Source organism: Sinohyriopsis cumingii, chromosome 19, assembly GCF_028554795.1.
Source record: "Sinohyriopsis cumingii isolate HCF-2022 chromosome 19, ASM2855479v2, whole genome shotgun sequence".
Lineage (NCBI taxonomy): Eukaryota > Metazoa > Mollusca > Bivalvia > Unionida > Unionidae > Sinohyriopsis > Sinohyriopsis cumingii.
Genome location: NC_142979.1, coordinates 17,880,587 through 17,896,606, shown reverse-complemented (window position 1 = coordinate 17,896,606; position 16,020 = coordinate 17,880,587). Strand labels below are relative to the sequence as shown.

General features: G+C 34.9%; 1 protein-coding gene across 1 annotated transcript in view; it reads right to left on the bottom strand.

Annotated features, from left to right (window-relative positions):
• Positions 1 to 366: 366 nt before the first annotated feature.
• Positions 367 to 16,020, bottom strand: part of LOC149775209 (atrial natriuretic peptide receptor 1-like) — a 194,139-nt gene continuing 178,485 nt past the window's right edge. The window contains exons 19-23 of the mRNA XM_089944372.1: positions 9,744 to 9,936; positions 9,111 to 9,300; positions 8,445 to 8,528; positions 7,053 to 7,144; positions 367 to 441 (exon numbers count right to left, since the gene is read on the bottom strand). Of these exons, the coding sequence (XP_089800498.1) occupies positions 367 to 441; positions 7,053 to 7,144; positions 8,445 to 8,528; positions 9,111 to 9,300; positions 9,744 to 9,936 (634 nt within the window). The remainder of the gene's footprint in view (positions 442 to 7,052; positions 7,145 to 8,444; positions 8,529 to 9,110; positions 9,301 to 9,743; positions 9,937 to 16,020) is intronic.

The window sequence follows — 16,020 nt, the reverse complement described above, 5'->3', positions numbered from 1 at the left end:
TTCTAATCCAGAGGCCCACACAACAGACTGACTGTGATAAATATGTACAACGCAGCAGTCAACCTAATAAAAATTGGTCCAGTATATACTGTCTTGGTATTGTAAATATGAACATATTCATAACGATAAAAGGATGATCAGCATTCCCTAAATGTATCAATATAAAATGTGTTAGCAGATAAAACAAAACGCTGTGCATGTACAAAATGCACGTAAATACACCACATACATTCATGCAACAAAGTTATGGTTCTAATTATATTTGTTTTTCTAACACAATAGCTCCATCAACATTGTGACGTAAGCTCTATATTTGGATTGCGACTACACATGGTACTGGAACAAAGGTACTCAATGCCTCAATTGTTATAATGTGTCGGGCAGAGGTTTTAGAAAATGATCGCTTCCCGTCAACCAATATGTTTTCATCAATCCCTTGCCCTAAAAAAGATAAGAATATAAAGTTGTTCAGGGTTTAAAATTTAAAATAATTACAAACCTTTTTAACAGTTATGTACAATTTGACTTGTGTATATGAATTTAGCAGTTACACAATAAGAAGGTTCTGTTGTTTTTCTTCTGTTTTTATTAAAACTGTAAAACAAATAAAGCATCCAATATCTCTGGAGGTACGTGAGTCCCTTTGGATACATTGGAAAATTTGTGACAAACATAGCTTTTTAGCAACGTTCTTTGATTGGTGATTACCTCTAATTCTAATATATTTAACCTTCTTTTTGGATACATATATATTTTGCCAAAAGGTTCATCCATTCATTTTGAGGGAAATACATTTTTATTTATGGAAAATAAGTATGCTAAATTAAAAGAGAAATGCACAGCTAATAAATTTATTCTTGCTGGCGACTTTAACGTTTATACAAGTACAGAACCCGATTTTATTAGGTATGATGTAATTACGTGCCAACATGTTGATTTGAAATTCATGCAAAATACAAGTTAGTTCACCATAAAAACCAAGATCAAAGGGAAACAAACCAACATTAAGAAAAATTATTTAATTTCTGTAGAATTTTCGCACTCCGAAATTTGAATGGCAGGCGTGAGGCAGGTAAAGGCGTTGGTAAATATGCATATATTTAAGATAACGCGGCTACAACGATATTTTATGTCTTAGCTGATCAATCAATTTTTAATTACATGTGATCCTTTGATGTTGACGATAGAAAAGAATCAAGACATATGCCAATATTGGTCGATATTTAATATTTCTACATACATTATCAGCAGAGTACAACAGACCTTTTCAATGTTAACCCAGTGGATGAAATACATATGGAACAAAAAAAGTGATTACACTTTGTCCAGTCATTTACAGATGTATTTGCACAAAGATCAGGAAACATAACAAACAATTGCTGGATAGGATGGTTTGAAGCAAGTATTTTAACTTTGAAATAGTGTTATCAGTGTAGGCTTAAAATAGGGGAATATCATCCATGTTTTCATGGAGATTGTAAGTTGAAGAAACATTGCTTTATTGGTGTTCCGAATGCTTGGGTTTAACACGTTTCGGTTTAACAAAGCATCTTGGTCATTTGAAGACCTGAAGTTTCATCGTAATATTCATAACTTTATTTGTAGAAGTAAAATGAGCTCGAATGAAAAAGGTTAAATAACTCATTAATACAATATATGCCAATGATACAAAGCAGTTTTGTCTGTTACTAAAGTGGCCTGATCGTGCTATATCAATACTGTACCTCTGTTCAGCCTGTCATAGATACTTTTATGAGCTATCAAGATAACACACAAAATTGAATATTTTCAATATAGCATACGAAGTTGAATATTTCCAAGACAACGAAAATCTGATCATTCAGCACGGACTCGTAGACATTGTAATATCACAGAAAGAGGTGAAAATCACACCGTCAAACCATAAAACGAAAATTTTGTGGAACAGTTGTTTTATCGAGTGATATCTTTAAAAACGCACTAGTTATAGTTACTACTCAATTATGCAATAAAATATTTGTTACTGGTTATTTTCCACAAAATTAATCAACAGCCATAATAACTCCATTTTTGTAATAAAAAGGTGATAAATGTAATCCATCCAACTATAGAGTTTTAATGAAGGTATTTACAACTGTTATGAATAAATCGATACATGACTGAGTTGCACAAAGTTAATTCCTGGGAGACGAACATGATGACTTCTGGTCTGGGTACACAACAGTTGACAAAATGTTCATATTATCCAAATTAATAAGCAAATATATGCGGAAGGAAAAGGGAGAAATGTTTTATACCATAAACGTTTTACATTTTAATATAAGTCACAATATTTTAGTAATGATTAAAGCAAACTATAAACATATCAATGCTTGTGGTAAGTCTAATAATTGTCCGAGCAATGTTATTGATTATCCAACTGGGGTAAGGCAGGGATGTGTTCTGTCTTTATTCCTTTTTATTTTTAAAGTGATCTTCAAAGTACTATGCCATACCAGTCAGGGGGATATGACTAGGAACAACAGAATTGTTTACATTGTTATATACCAATTATGTAATACTACTCTAAGACACTGGGTTTCTACTCCATAAAATGTAAAACATATTGAGATGGTATTGTTCGTGATGGAAACAATCGGTTAAGCTTGGAAGAAAGAAAAGAACACGAAATCGTTGCATTCCGTACAAAAATAGCAAAAGGGTTCAAGAAAAATTGCAACTGAAACATACTATACATATTTGGGCAGCATAGCCTCCTGAGAAAAGTGTTGGTGTATTTGATAGAAAACTCCGGCCTGTAAAGCAGCCAAAACTATCATCATCATAGGCGACTCAGTCTCGAGACCATGCGAGTAGCGCCCTTGGAGTGTCGTCTGTCTTTGGGGTTTTAGCAATGTCTGCGGTGGCTGGGCAGGCCTATATGTGATTGACAGTCCCTGTTGAAGTTGGTGCAGACATACTGGGAAGTCTGAGTTGCTATGGTTGCTGTCGATCTCTTCTTTCTCTCACGTTTCTATGCTGTCAGCCAGCCTCTCCTCACATCAGCGTCTGTCTCCAGGTGCCTCGCACCTCGGCCTGCACTTCACAGCCGTCGGTTGAAATGTCGTATGTCTTCATGTCCCTCTTGCACACATCCTTGAAACTGAGTGAGGGGTGGCCGACTCTACTGGTGCCAGTGGCCAGATGTCCATATATGATGTCTTTTGGCAGCCTCCCATCCTCTATGCTTCGAACGCGTCCCAGAAATCGAAGGCAGCGTTTGCTCAGCAGGGAATAAATGCTGGGGATACTTGCACGCTGCAGGATAACGCTGTGTGTGACGCGGTATTGCCAATTGATTTTCAGGATGCATATTAGGCACCGTATATGGAAAGAGTTGAGCCGACACTCTTGCTTCATATAGGTGCTCCAGGTCTCACTTCCGTGGAGGAGGATGCTGACATCGCATGATTGACAGACTTGGATCTTGGCGTTCTCTGTCAGCGCGTTGTTTTGCCACATCCTCTTCATTAGTCGGGCCATGAGGGTATTTTCCTTTACAACCCTTCTGTCCAGCTCCATATCGAGCGAGAGAGTGTTGCTGATGGTTGACTCCAGGTAAGTAAAGTTGATGACTGCTTCTAAGGCGATAACGTCGATTTTGATGGAAGGGGCAGTGGTGACATCTTGCACGTTAACGTTTGTCTTGTTCAGACTGATGGTGAGCCCGAACTGCTTTCAGACATCAGCGAAATGGTCTCCCAGTCTCTAGAGGGCATCCTCGATGTGGGTCACAAGATCCGCGTCATCCGCCAAGAGAATCTCGAAGATGAACAGCCTCCCGTCTGACCTGGCGTTCAGATATACGCCATCTGTGGACGAGTCGAAGGCGTAGGAAAGGAGCAGGTAGAAGAAAAGGGTCGGCGGCAGCACGCAGCCCTGCTTCTCACTGCTGTCGATGGGGAAGGAGTTTAAGGAGGATCCATCATAAAGGACTGTTCACTTCTTATCGGCATGGACAGAGATTATCATGCTGCGGAGTTTTATTTTTTTTTTGGGGGGGGGAGGCATCCGATCTTACTGAGAAGTTAAAATAGGCCCTTCCTGCTGACCAGGTCGAAGGCCTTAGTGAGGTCGATAAACATCATGTAGAGTGGCTGACCTTGCTCTCTGTTCTTCTCTTGGAGTTGTCGGAGGGAGAAATCATGTATGTTGTCGACCTGCCTGATCTGAAGCCACACTGAGATTCCGGGTACACACGGCCCGTCAGCAGTTGTTGTCTGTTTAGGATGATGTGGGCATACACTTTCCCAACGATGCTCAGGAGCGAGATCCCTCTGTAATTGTTACAGTCACTACGGTTGCCCTTGTTTTTGTAAAGAGTCACAATGGTGGAGTTAGGCATGTCTTGGGGAACTGCTCCTTCCACGCAGCAAAGGTAGAGTAGCACATGCAGCGGCTGAGGCAATGTCGGTTTCCACGTGTGATAACTTCAGGTAGGATGCTGTCGCTACCTGGTGCTTTGCCATTTGGGATGTAGTCGATGGCTTTTCTGAGCTCGTCTAAGGTGGTCACTTTGTCGAGTGCCACCATGGTGGGCCGTTTCTGTATGCTGCTAAGGGCCGTAACGGTGACTGGGGTTTCTCGGAAGTATAGCTCTGTGTAGTGCTCAACCGATCTGGCCAACTGTTTCTCACGGTCTGTGATCTTCTCTCTCGTCATAGATTTCAGGATGGCAGCCCCTTTCACTGTAGGGCCTGGAGTCTTCTTGATGCCACTATACATACATTTGATGTTTCTAGATTCGACACTGCGCTGGATTCCTTCACACAGTTGTTGCCAATACTCGTTCGCGTTCTGTCAAACGATGCGTTGGGTGATAATTCGGGCACTTCTGGGAGCAACAAACGTCCTTTCATTGGAGCATTTTTGAAAGCTATGAAGGCTTTTCGTTTGTCCTCAATTATTAGTTCCATCCTTGAAAGATAAACATGGAACCAGTCCTGACTGGGCCGTTCCTTCTTGCCAAAGTGGACATAGCTGTGCTGTAGATGGCACTCCTCAACCTTGGAGGGGACCGATATCTGCGCAGTGTTTATGCGAGGGCAACCTTTTGGTTTTGAGCGGTGTAGTGTGTGTGGCTCTAGGCGCACTCTGCTGATATTAAGGGCGTGGTCGGAGTCGCAATCTGCACTGTGGTAGCTTCTGGTGGAGAGGACGTTGTTCAGGGCAGAGCACTTTGTGATGACCACGTCGAACTGGTCTCAGCGATGAAACCTGGGGTGTTTCCATGATACTTCGTATTGTGACTTACACTTAAAGAAGATGTCTGTAACGCACAGGTCATGGTAGGTGCACAGCGTCAGCAGTCTCTGCCCGCTTTCGTCGTTCATTGCCATCTGAGGGAGGTTCAACTGAGGCAAGGAGAATGATTTTGATGGCGAAGCCCTCTCCGTGCTTGCTGCGTTCATAAGGTTCTCGACTCCTTCCTGAAGGAGGTGTAGCTTTCCTCCTTGAGGGAGCCGCTGAAGTATTCAGTATGGTGAGCTCTCTGTCGATGACGGCCGTCTTTTTAGTGTTGTCCACCTCCCTGAGATCGTCAGATATGCCTGTACAGATGGCGCGTACGTTCCAGCTTGCGAATCGAAAAGCTGGAGTCTTCATTGTTAGTTTCTTGTTTCTTTTGTCTGGTGCGGAATTTACGTCTGCTTGTCATGCTGAGCAACACACGGAGCTCCAGGCACCCACTGTAGCAGGCAGCCGTTGGTGGGCCAACACCTTACTGACCGGAGGCTGCCCTGCTTGAGGCGGGCTGTATTCGGACAGTGGGACGCGATAATCAAAGCTGACCCGTGGCTCACCTTAGGTACGCCAATTGGGTGGGACTTATAACCCGTAGAAAGACAGCTTCCGTGTTGTTTCCTCAATCAGGATCGATGCTGAAGTGGCCTCTCCAGGACACAAGCTTGGTCGTGGAGTATGGAGATCCTCGGCTGTCCAGACGTCATGATCCCCCTCTTGTCATTGGTGTTGGTGTCCTACGGAATGCTGAGCATGACATTTAGCACCAGTTCGGATGCAGGAGCTGCCGGAAGGGAATCGAAGTTGACACCCAGCCGCCTTAGGGGCTCCTCTCCGGATTTTCTGTCTGGGTTTATTCCCATTGCCTTTCCTTCTCCCGAAGATATCCACAAGACAGCAGAGCCATCATCCAGTGGCTGGGACTTGGTGAGTTTGGCATCAGAGTTTCCTTCTCCTATATGAACTGCCTGACAAGGCAACGAGCTCCATCTGCCCGGTTTCGGAGCCATTGAATTTTTCTCTTAGACTGACTGCATGCCAAGACTAACGAGCCCAGTCTGCCCACCCAGTTATACACATACTGAATAGTAGTATATCTTAATTTGGCAAATCACCTGTACGCAACATGTCTCTCGTATTTGACACAAAATCATTGCCTATTTTAAACTGTAGATGCAAAATATGGGTATTCCATGAAACAACCGATATAGGAAAGATAAACATTGTGCTTTGTACATTTATAATGTGTCTGTCAATACACACACTGCATTCTTTTATTTATCGGCAATCAGGAAGAATCACTTAGAAAAACGTTCGATATATTAGAATTCTTAAGTACTGGTTTTGGATTTTAAATTGGCCAATGACCAGAGTTCTAATACAATGTTGTAGTTTCCAATGGAAACAGACGAAACCTAGATATATTATTAAAATATGGATTTCGTAATATTTAGCTAAGATGTGGTGTCGCTGATGAGCGGTTGTTTATAGGAATGTTTAGACTATTTTAATCCTGTCAAAATAAAGTGGTTCTTATTACAGCTAACATTAATTCATATAAATTTATCTTGACTGAGAATTGTTCATAATTCGTATAGATATATATATTCGTTGGGAATCGTTCATATTACAGTAAACATTAATTCATATTGATGTATCTTCATTGAGAATTGTTCATATAATAGTAAATATTCATTCGTATAGTTTTTTCCTAGTTTCGAGTTGTTCATGTTAAAGTAAATATTAATTCATATAGATTTATCTTCATTGGAGACATAACTATGAGTGCCTACCTTCACGTAGATTTCTCCTCTGTATTTCGTGTTGTATCCACCGCATTTGAGAAGAGCCAGGTGTGCTTTTTCACTTAAATGGATACGTTGACCTATAAAGGAACAGGATATAGTTCTGCGGAATTTATTCCAAACATGAAATATTTCAAGCAGAACAGATGTTTCTGACTCCTACTATTCCACTATGCCAATATAAATCGTAATAAATCCAGCATTTTGCAACTATTCAACACAGAATGTTCTGCATACTCTAAACAAATGTACACTAATTGACAAAGGATAATTGTCAAATAAATTACTAAGATTTTATATGACGTGTTGTGCTCATTACCAGGCATCGTTATTGGTGCTATGGCGAGCCAAATTGCCAAACATGGCCAAACCTGAGTATCGATGTCCGTATCGTTTCATTTAATTATTTTCAAGAACGTTGGCCGAAAGGAACTCGACATTACTTTCTAGTCTGAAGATTTAAATAAGATGTGCATGTACACAAGTAAATGATACAAACAAAGCAATGAACGTATGTGGAACTTACGAGTGATCTACTTGATATATTTTACATATAAAGCAAAAGCTGATACTATAGTAATGGGAAACAATGAGGGTCATGTAGTCATTTCCAACAAAAGAAATAAGTAGCACAGACCAACCAGCTTATAGATAAAGCATGTTGCCGGACTTTCGACAACTAACATAAGCAAAATAAATAAACTGATTTATCGCTACGTTCTTAAAAACTGACCAGTACTACGTTAACATAAACTGATTTATCTTCACATTCACCAATATCACTTTAACATAAAATTGTTTTGATGACTCTTATAAAATTTTAGCTTCGAATAGAGTGCGAAAAGAAATGCCGAGTGCGCAACTTAGAAATCAACTTTCCTAATTTAAAACGATCTATCTGCTTCAAATAGAATCTTTTGTCTCACAAATTGCAGCATCAACAAAAACTGATACAGGATGCCTTTTTGGGAACATTTACCTAACATTTACAACGTATTATTTCACTGTCCGTGTCTTAATAATGTGGCTCTGAAAATGCAACGGATAACGTTTTATACACGAGGGCAAAATAACGATAAAATGGCATTGATTAACAATAACATAAAACGCAAGAGAAGAGCGACTCAAAATCTTGAAATCCATGCAACCCTTAATTCGTGAATAAATTGATTTTGTTTTCCGTATCATATAGCCAGAGACTATATGGTTTTAATATTGCTGATAATTGTTTTATTTTATTTGTAGTTATTGGTTGGAATCGGCAATAGTTTTGAAATTATCTCAGTGTTGCTAGAGATAGGTACGCCATTCTATTGCTTTTTTGACTGAAGACAAATCTTAACATCCACATGCAAATTAATAATATAAAAATATACATACTTTCGCCATTGCTTTCCATTCTTGATGCTGTATTGACCGTGTCTCCAAAGATACAATATCGAGGCATTGTATGCCCTACAACACCTATAAAATAATAATACCGCTAGCAAAATTAATATTATTATTCGTCATTTTTAATGAATATAATACAATTTAGATGTTTTTTTATTACACGCTGCGCTTCAGATTCATAATGTTTACTAAAATATACATTATGTATGCTTGCCTCGTTCATTCTAAAACGACCTTTCAGATGGTGCCATTATCAAAATATAATACCTGTAAGTTCAGAAGAAAAATTAATTGTTTCAATTACAGCTGCTACAATTGACTATCGTAATAATAATAACAATAATAATAATAATAATTTTTTAAAAATTAATAATGATAATTATAATAATAATAATAATAATAATAATAATAATAATAATAATGTTTCGGAACAATATTTAATTTAATAACGTATTTCAGTAAACATTTGATCGAAACTTGCTATATATGCTACACATCCGAATAAATGCCAAAGGTTCTGCAATTTTCATGACTATCTGCAAATGAGATTTGCTTAAAAATGATAGCGCATTCCAAAAACTGTCCAGGAATTCCTATTAAAACTCATCATCTCCTAGACTTTGCTGTTATTTTTGTGCCATAAGGACTACATACCTGCACAACATGGTCCTGTGTGGATTCCAATTCGGACCATGAGTTTTCTCTCTTCCATATGTTTGATTTTAAACCCCATTAAACTGCTGATGATCTCCAGTGACATGTCACAGATTACTTTTATGTGCAGATCGCCATTTGTGTTTGGAAGGCCGCTTACAACAAGATAGGCATCACCTATCGTCTCGACCTGCAAAAATCAGCGAATACTCAAAGTCAGGAAAATTCTAGGAATGTGGAGAAAACTTAAATTGCTTCAATTAGGGAAGGACATCTAATATCATGCAAGTGGGCATTAAACTAGGACAATGAATCTCATCTGGTATATATTGGATTCATTCTCTGTAGGTTCCATTTTCAAAATCTGAAATGCACGTTTAATTCAGAATGACTTTGAAAAAAGAGCTGACTGCACCTTTTCTTATTTAGATAGGAACCTGAAACTGTGTAGTAAATACGCACGAATTCACCTGCTACATAGATACATACATTCATGCATGCATACATACATACATACGTACATATACATACATACATACATACATACATACATACATACATACATACATACATACATACATACATACGTACAAAAAGTACTCAAGCGAAATAAATAAGATATGCATAATTTACCTTATAAGCATCAAACTGGTCGATGGTGTTATCGAACAAGGAGTAAAGATCATTTAGAAGACTGACGACTTGGAAAGGTGTACTCATGCCAGCAATCGTTGTGAAGCCAACTATATCTGAGAAATATACTGTCACATCCTCGTAGAGAGTCGGTAATACGGTTTCTCCAGCTTTTAGCTTATCAGCAATGATTCTGGAATATAAAATCAGAACTCTATGTTTATTTTGCCACAACATGCATATTACCGTATGCTTTGATGATTGTAGTTACTGTATCTCAGTAGTATAGGAATTGGACTCGTGACCAGAAGGTTTTGGGTTCTATTTGTACCAATAGATGAACCTGGATTAGATACCGTGGTATGTCCTGGAAGAAGGCACTTTGATCTATCTAACTGGAAAATGTTCTTCTTGCAACTCAACCTCCAACACTCGCAACACCAGGAAAGGTCTCATAACTGTTTGTTGTTTTAAGTACAAATTGTTCAAGTATTATGGTATATGGGAAAAGTTGCTCTTAATTTTTTTTATAGGCCAATTTATTTCATCTTTTGATCATTCGTTGTCATTAGTCATCACAATGTTAAATTTTTCAGTTTTATAAGGTTCTGCTATCATCTTGTTAACAATAAGGATCACAAACACTATTTCTGATTTAACATTAAATACTTTTTTAAAGTTTGTTTTTCTCAGCATTTGCTTGACATTTTAGAAAATCTAATAAAAGACATTATTTTAGAAATATATAACTTGTTTCCTTATTTTTTAAAACATTTTCCTAATTTCTGGTAGAGAAATAAAAAACCGATTCTTACAGAAAATATTTGAACATGCTTCTTTCAAGTTTACGTGCAAAATTTAACTAATTTTTCCAGAAAATTTAATTTATTTTAAGTTTTTGAAAAAGAAAACAACTTAATATTGTAAAGAAAAAGCGGTTTAAAATGAAATTTTTAAAAACTACATGTATGTGATGTATTATATACTATTTAAAATTTTGTGAAAGAAGAAATATGACAGAAACTTTATTGTAATAAAGTGCTTTAGAAAAATGTTATTACACAACAGCCATTTCAAAGACAAAAATGTAGGAAATAAAAAGCGCACTGGTACTTTAGAGATGTAAGAAATATAAGAATCTTTTCTTTGTTATATCAGGGGAATGTTTAATTTATACACCATAAAGGCTTCATATCAAGTAGTAGGTAGCTCATGGCTGCTTTTTATCATTAAGAGTTCTTTTAAATAGTCGATATATTTGTAATTATTAGGGATTACTATTTATGCAATAGAATGAACGGAACCACTTTTTTCATCAGTATCAGTCAATCGTTGTGAATTCTTTGAATTTTATGGAAGTTTTCCTCTGATTTCGTTAAGACCCATAACCAAATTTTATTTTTATCTTGATCCTTATCATTTGAGTCTTAACACTATTTTCAGCATTTGAGTTCTAACACGATTCTTAGCATTTGAGTTCTAACACGATTCTTAGCATTTGAGTTCTAACACGATTCTTAGCATTTGAGTTCTAACATAATTCTTAGCATTTGAGTTTTAGAACAGCTTTTAACATTTGAGTTTTAACACGACTCTTTGCACTTTAGCTTTAACACGACTCTTAGCATTCGAGTTTAAACACGATTATTTGTATTTTAGTTTTAACACGACCCTTTCCAGTTTAGTTTAAACACGATTCTTTCCATTTTTGTTTTTAACTCGATTCTTAGCATTTGAGTTTAGCACTATTCATTGCATTACTCTTTGCATTTTAGTTTTAACACAATTCTTTGTAGTTTAGTTTTAAACTCGAATCTTTGCATTTTAGTTTTCACCACAATTCTTTGTATTTTAGTTTATTTTAGTTTTAGACACAATTAATGTATTTTACTTTTAGCAATTCTTTGTATTTGAGTTTTAAAACGATTTTAAGCATTCGAGTTTTAGCACGATTCTTAGCATTTGAAGTTTAACACAATTCTTAGCATTTGAATTTTAACACGATTCTGAGCATTTTAGTTTTCAACGCCATCCTTAGCATAGAGTTTTCAAACGATTCATATTAGCTTTTAACAAGAGTTTAAGCATTTCAAATTTAACACTCTTCTTTGCATTTGAGTTTTAGCTCGACTCTTTCATTTGAGTTTTAACACAAATCTTTACATTTTCGTTTTAACCAGTTCTTGTTATTTTAGCTCTGTACACAATTCCTTGCATATGCGATTAAAGCTAAAATACAAAGAATTGTTTTTAAACTAAGATGCAAAAAGTCGTGTTCTAAAACCAAAGTGCAAAGAATTGTGTTAAACGTACAATGCAAAGAATGATTCAAGGAACATTTTGAAACGCAAATGCTAATACTCGTGTTGAAAACAAATATGCAAAGAATCGCGTTGAACCTAAAATCCAAAGAATCGTGTTAAAACTTGAATGCTAAGAGTCGTGTTAAAACTTGAATGCTAAGAGTCGTGTTAAAACTTGAATGCTAAGAGTCGTGTCAAAAACTACATGCAAAGACCATGTCAAAAACTAAAATGCTAATAATCGTGTTACTACTCAAACGCAAATAATTGTGTTTAAAGCTAAAATGTAAATAATTGTGCTTGAAGCTAAAATACAAAGAAATGCGTGAAACCTAAAATATAAAGAATGCTCTTATAAAACTAAAATATAAAGAATTGTGTTTAAAACTAAAATGCAAAGAATCATGTTTTAGCACGACTCTTTGCATTTGAATTTTAACATAATTCTTTACCTTAAATTTTGACACGATTAGTAGCATTTGAGTTTTAACACAATTCGTAGCACTTTAGCTTTTAACACGATTCTTAGCATTTGCATTTTAACACGATTCTTATCTTTTGAGTCTGAACACACTTTTTTGCATTTTGGTATTTAACACGAATCTTTGGATTTTAGTTTTTAACTCGATGCTTAGCTTTTTTTAGTTTGTAACACGATCCTTTACATTTGAGTTTTTAACATGATCTTATCATTTGAGTTTGAGCGCGATTCTTAGCGTTTCAGTTTTAACACATTTCTTTGCAGTTGAGTTTTAACAGAATTCTTAGCATTTTAGATATTGACAGGATTCTTAGCATTTGAGATTTAAAGAGAATTCTTTGCATCTTGGCTTTCAAACAATTATTTGCATTTTAGCTTCTAACACAATTTTTAGCATTTTTTGAATTTTAGCACGATTCTTTTCATTTTAATTTTAGAAACGACCCTTTGAATTTTAGTTTTAATATGATTCTCGCATTTTTGCTTTTACCATGACTTTTAGTATTTTAGTTTTTTTAAAAGTTTCTTAACATTTGAGTTTTAACACCATTCTTTGTATTTTAGTTTTCACACTATTTTTTGCATTTGAGTTTTGACACGACTCTTCGCATTTTACTTTACACCATGATTTTTAGTATTATTCATAGCAATTTATTTTTAATACAGTTCGTTTTTTTATAATAGATTTTAACATAACATTTTGCATGTTAATTTAAAACAGAGTTCTTTGAATGTTAGCTTGAAACACGATTCTATGTATACACGTTTTAAACAAGTTTATGTATCTTAGCTTAAAACACAATTCTTTGCATCTGATTTGTAACACGCTTATTAGCATCTGAGTTTGAGTTTTTTTGTATTTTAGTTTAGTTTTGGTTTTAACACAATTCTTTGTATTTTAGTTTTCAACACTACTCTTTGCATTTTAGTTTAAAACACAATTCTTAGTATTTCAGTTTTAAACGCAAATCTTTGTATTTGGTTTTAAAACGATTTTTAACATTTGAGTTTAAACACGATTCTTAGCATTTGAGTTTAAACACGATTCTTAACATTGAGTTTTAACACAATTCTTAGCACTTGAGTTTGAGTACCATTCTTAGCATTTGTGTTTTAACCCGATTCTTAGCATTGGGTTTTAACACAATTCTAAGCTTTTTAGTTTTTGACACGATATTTAGCATTAGGTTTTAACACCATTCTTAGCATTTGGTTTTTAACACGATTCTTCGCCTTTTTGTTTTCAACACGAATGGTAACGTTTGAGGTTTTACAGCATTCTTTGCATTTCAGTTTGAACATAATTCTTTGCATTTTACTTTTTAATCCGGCTCTTTGCACCTTAGTTTAAAACACAATTAGTTGTATTATAGTTTTAAACAATTCGTTGTATTTTAGTTTTGAACACAATTTTTTGCAACTGAGTTTTAAACCGATTTTTAGCATTTGAATTTTAACACTAATCTTTGCATTTTAGTTTTAACACGACTCTATGCATTTTAGTTTTAAGTTCATTCTTTGCATTTTAGTTTTAATACAATTCTTTGCATTTTAAGTTTAACACGATTCTTAGTATTTGACTTTCAATACAGTTCTTAGAATTTGAGTTTAATACAATTTTTAGCATTTTAGCGTTTAACACAATTCCTAGCATTTGAGTTCTAAACACAAATGTTTGCATGTTAGCTTTCATCACTATTATTTGCATTTTCGCTTCAAACACGATTCTTAACAATTGAGCTTAACACAATTCTTTGCATTTTATCTTTTGACACGATTCTTAGTATTTGAGTTTTACACACAATTCTTTGCATGTTAACTTTTAACACGATTCTTTGCGTTGAAGTGTTCAACACTATTTAAAAACGTTTTTTTTCAATTTAGGTTTACACGATTCTTCGGATATGAGTTTTAAGACGATTCTTAGAATTTGAGTTTAAACGCGATTCTTAGCTTTTCAGTTTTTAAGACGATTCTTTACATTTGAATGTTAGCACGATTCTTTGCAGTATTCTTTGCATTTTAGTTAAAACACAATTTTATGTATTTTAGTTCTTAACACGACCTTTTGCATTTCAGTTTTAAACACAATTCATTGTAATTTAGTTTTAACACAATTCTTAGTATTTAAGTTTTAAACACAATTGTTTCTATTTTAGTTATAAGCATAATTTGTCATATTTTAGCTATAAACACAATTTTTTGCAATTGAGTTTTAACACGATTCCTTGCATTATTCTTTGCATTTTAGTTTAAACACAATTCTTTCTGTTTGAGTATTTAACTCGACTCTTTGCACTTCAGTTTTAAACACCATTCTTTGTATTCTAGTTTTAACATGATATTAAACATTTATGTTTTAACGCGATTCGTTGCATTATTCCTTCCATTTTAGTTTGAAACAATTTTCTATATTTTAGTTTTTAACACCATTCTTTGTATTTTTGTTTTAACACGTTTCTTTCTATTTTAGTTTTAAGCACAATTATTTACAATTTAGCTTCAAACACAATTCTTTGCATTTGAGTTTAACACAATTCTTTGTATTTTAGTTTTTAACACGATTCCTAACACTCGAGGTTTAAGAAGATTCTTTGCATTATTCTTTGTATTTTAGTTTTAGCACAATTTTTAGCATTTCATTTTTATTACAATTCTTTGTATTTTAGTTTATAGCATACCTTTTGTTGTATTTTAGATTTACACACAATTCTTTGTATTTTAGCTTAAAACACAATTTTTTTTATTTTAGTTGCAAACACAATGCTTTGCATTTTATTTTAACAAGATTCTAAGCATTTGAGTTGTAGCACGAGTCTTAGCATTTTAGTTTTAACACGATTCTTATCTTTTGAGATTTAACGCGATTCTTTGCATTTGAATTTTAATACGGTTATTTGTTTTTGAGTTTCAACACGATTCTTAGCATTTCAGTTTTTAACACGATTCTTAGCATTTTAGTTTTTGACACGACTTTTAGCATTTGAGTTTCAACACGATTTTTAGCATTTGAGTTTCAACACAATTCCTAGCATCTGAGTTTTAGTTTTAACACGATTATTATTATTTGAGTTTTAATACGATTCTTTGCTTTTTAGTTTTTAACGCGACTCGTTGCCTTTGGGTTGTAACACAATTCTTTCCATTTATGCTTTTAACACATTTCTTAGCATGTTAGATTTAAAACGATTGTTAGCATTCGGGTTTTAACACGATTGTTAGCATTTTAGTTTTCAACTAGAATGAATCATTTGAGCTTAAACACGATTCTTAGAATTTGAGTTTTAACGCCATTTTTTGATTTTAGTTTTAACAATATTCTTTGCATTCGAGTTTCAACAAGACTCTTTGCATTTTAGTTTTAACACAATTCTTTGCATTATAGTTTTTTCACGATTCTTTTCATATTAGTTTATAACATGATTCTTAGCATTTGTTTTTTAACACGGTTCTTTACATTATTCTTAGCATTTTACTTTTCACACAATTCTTT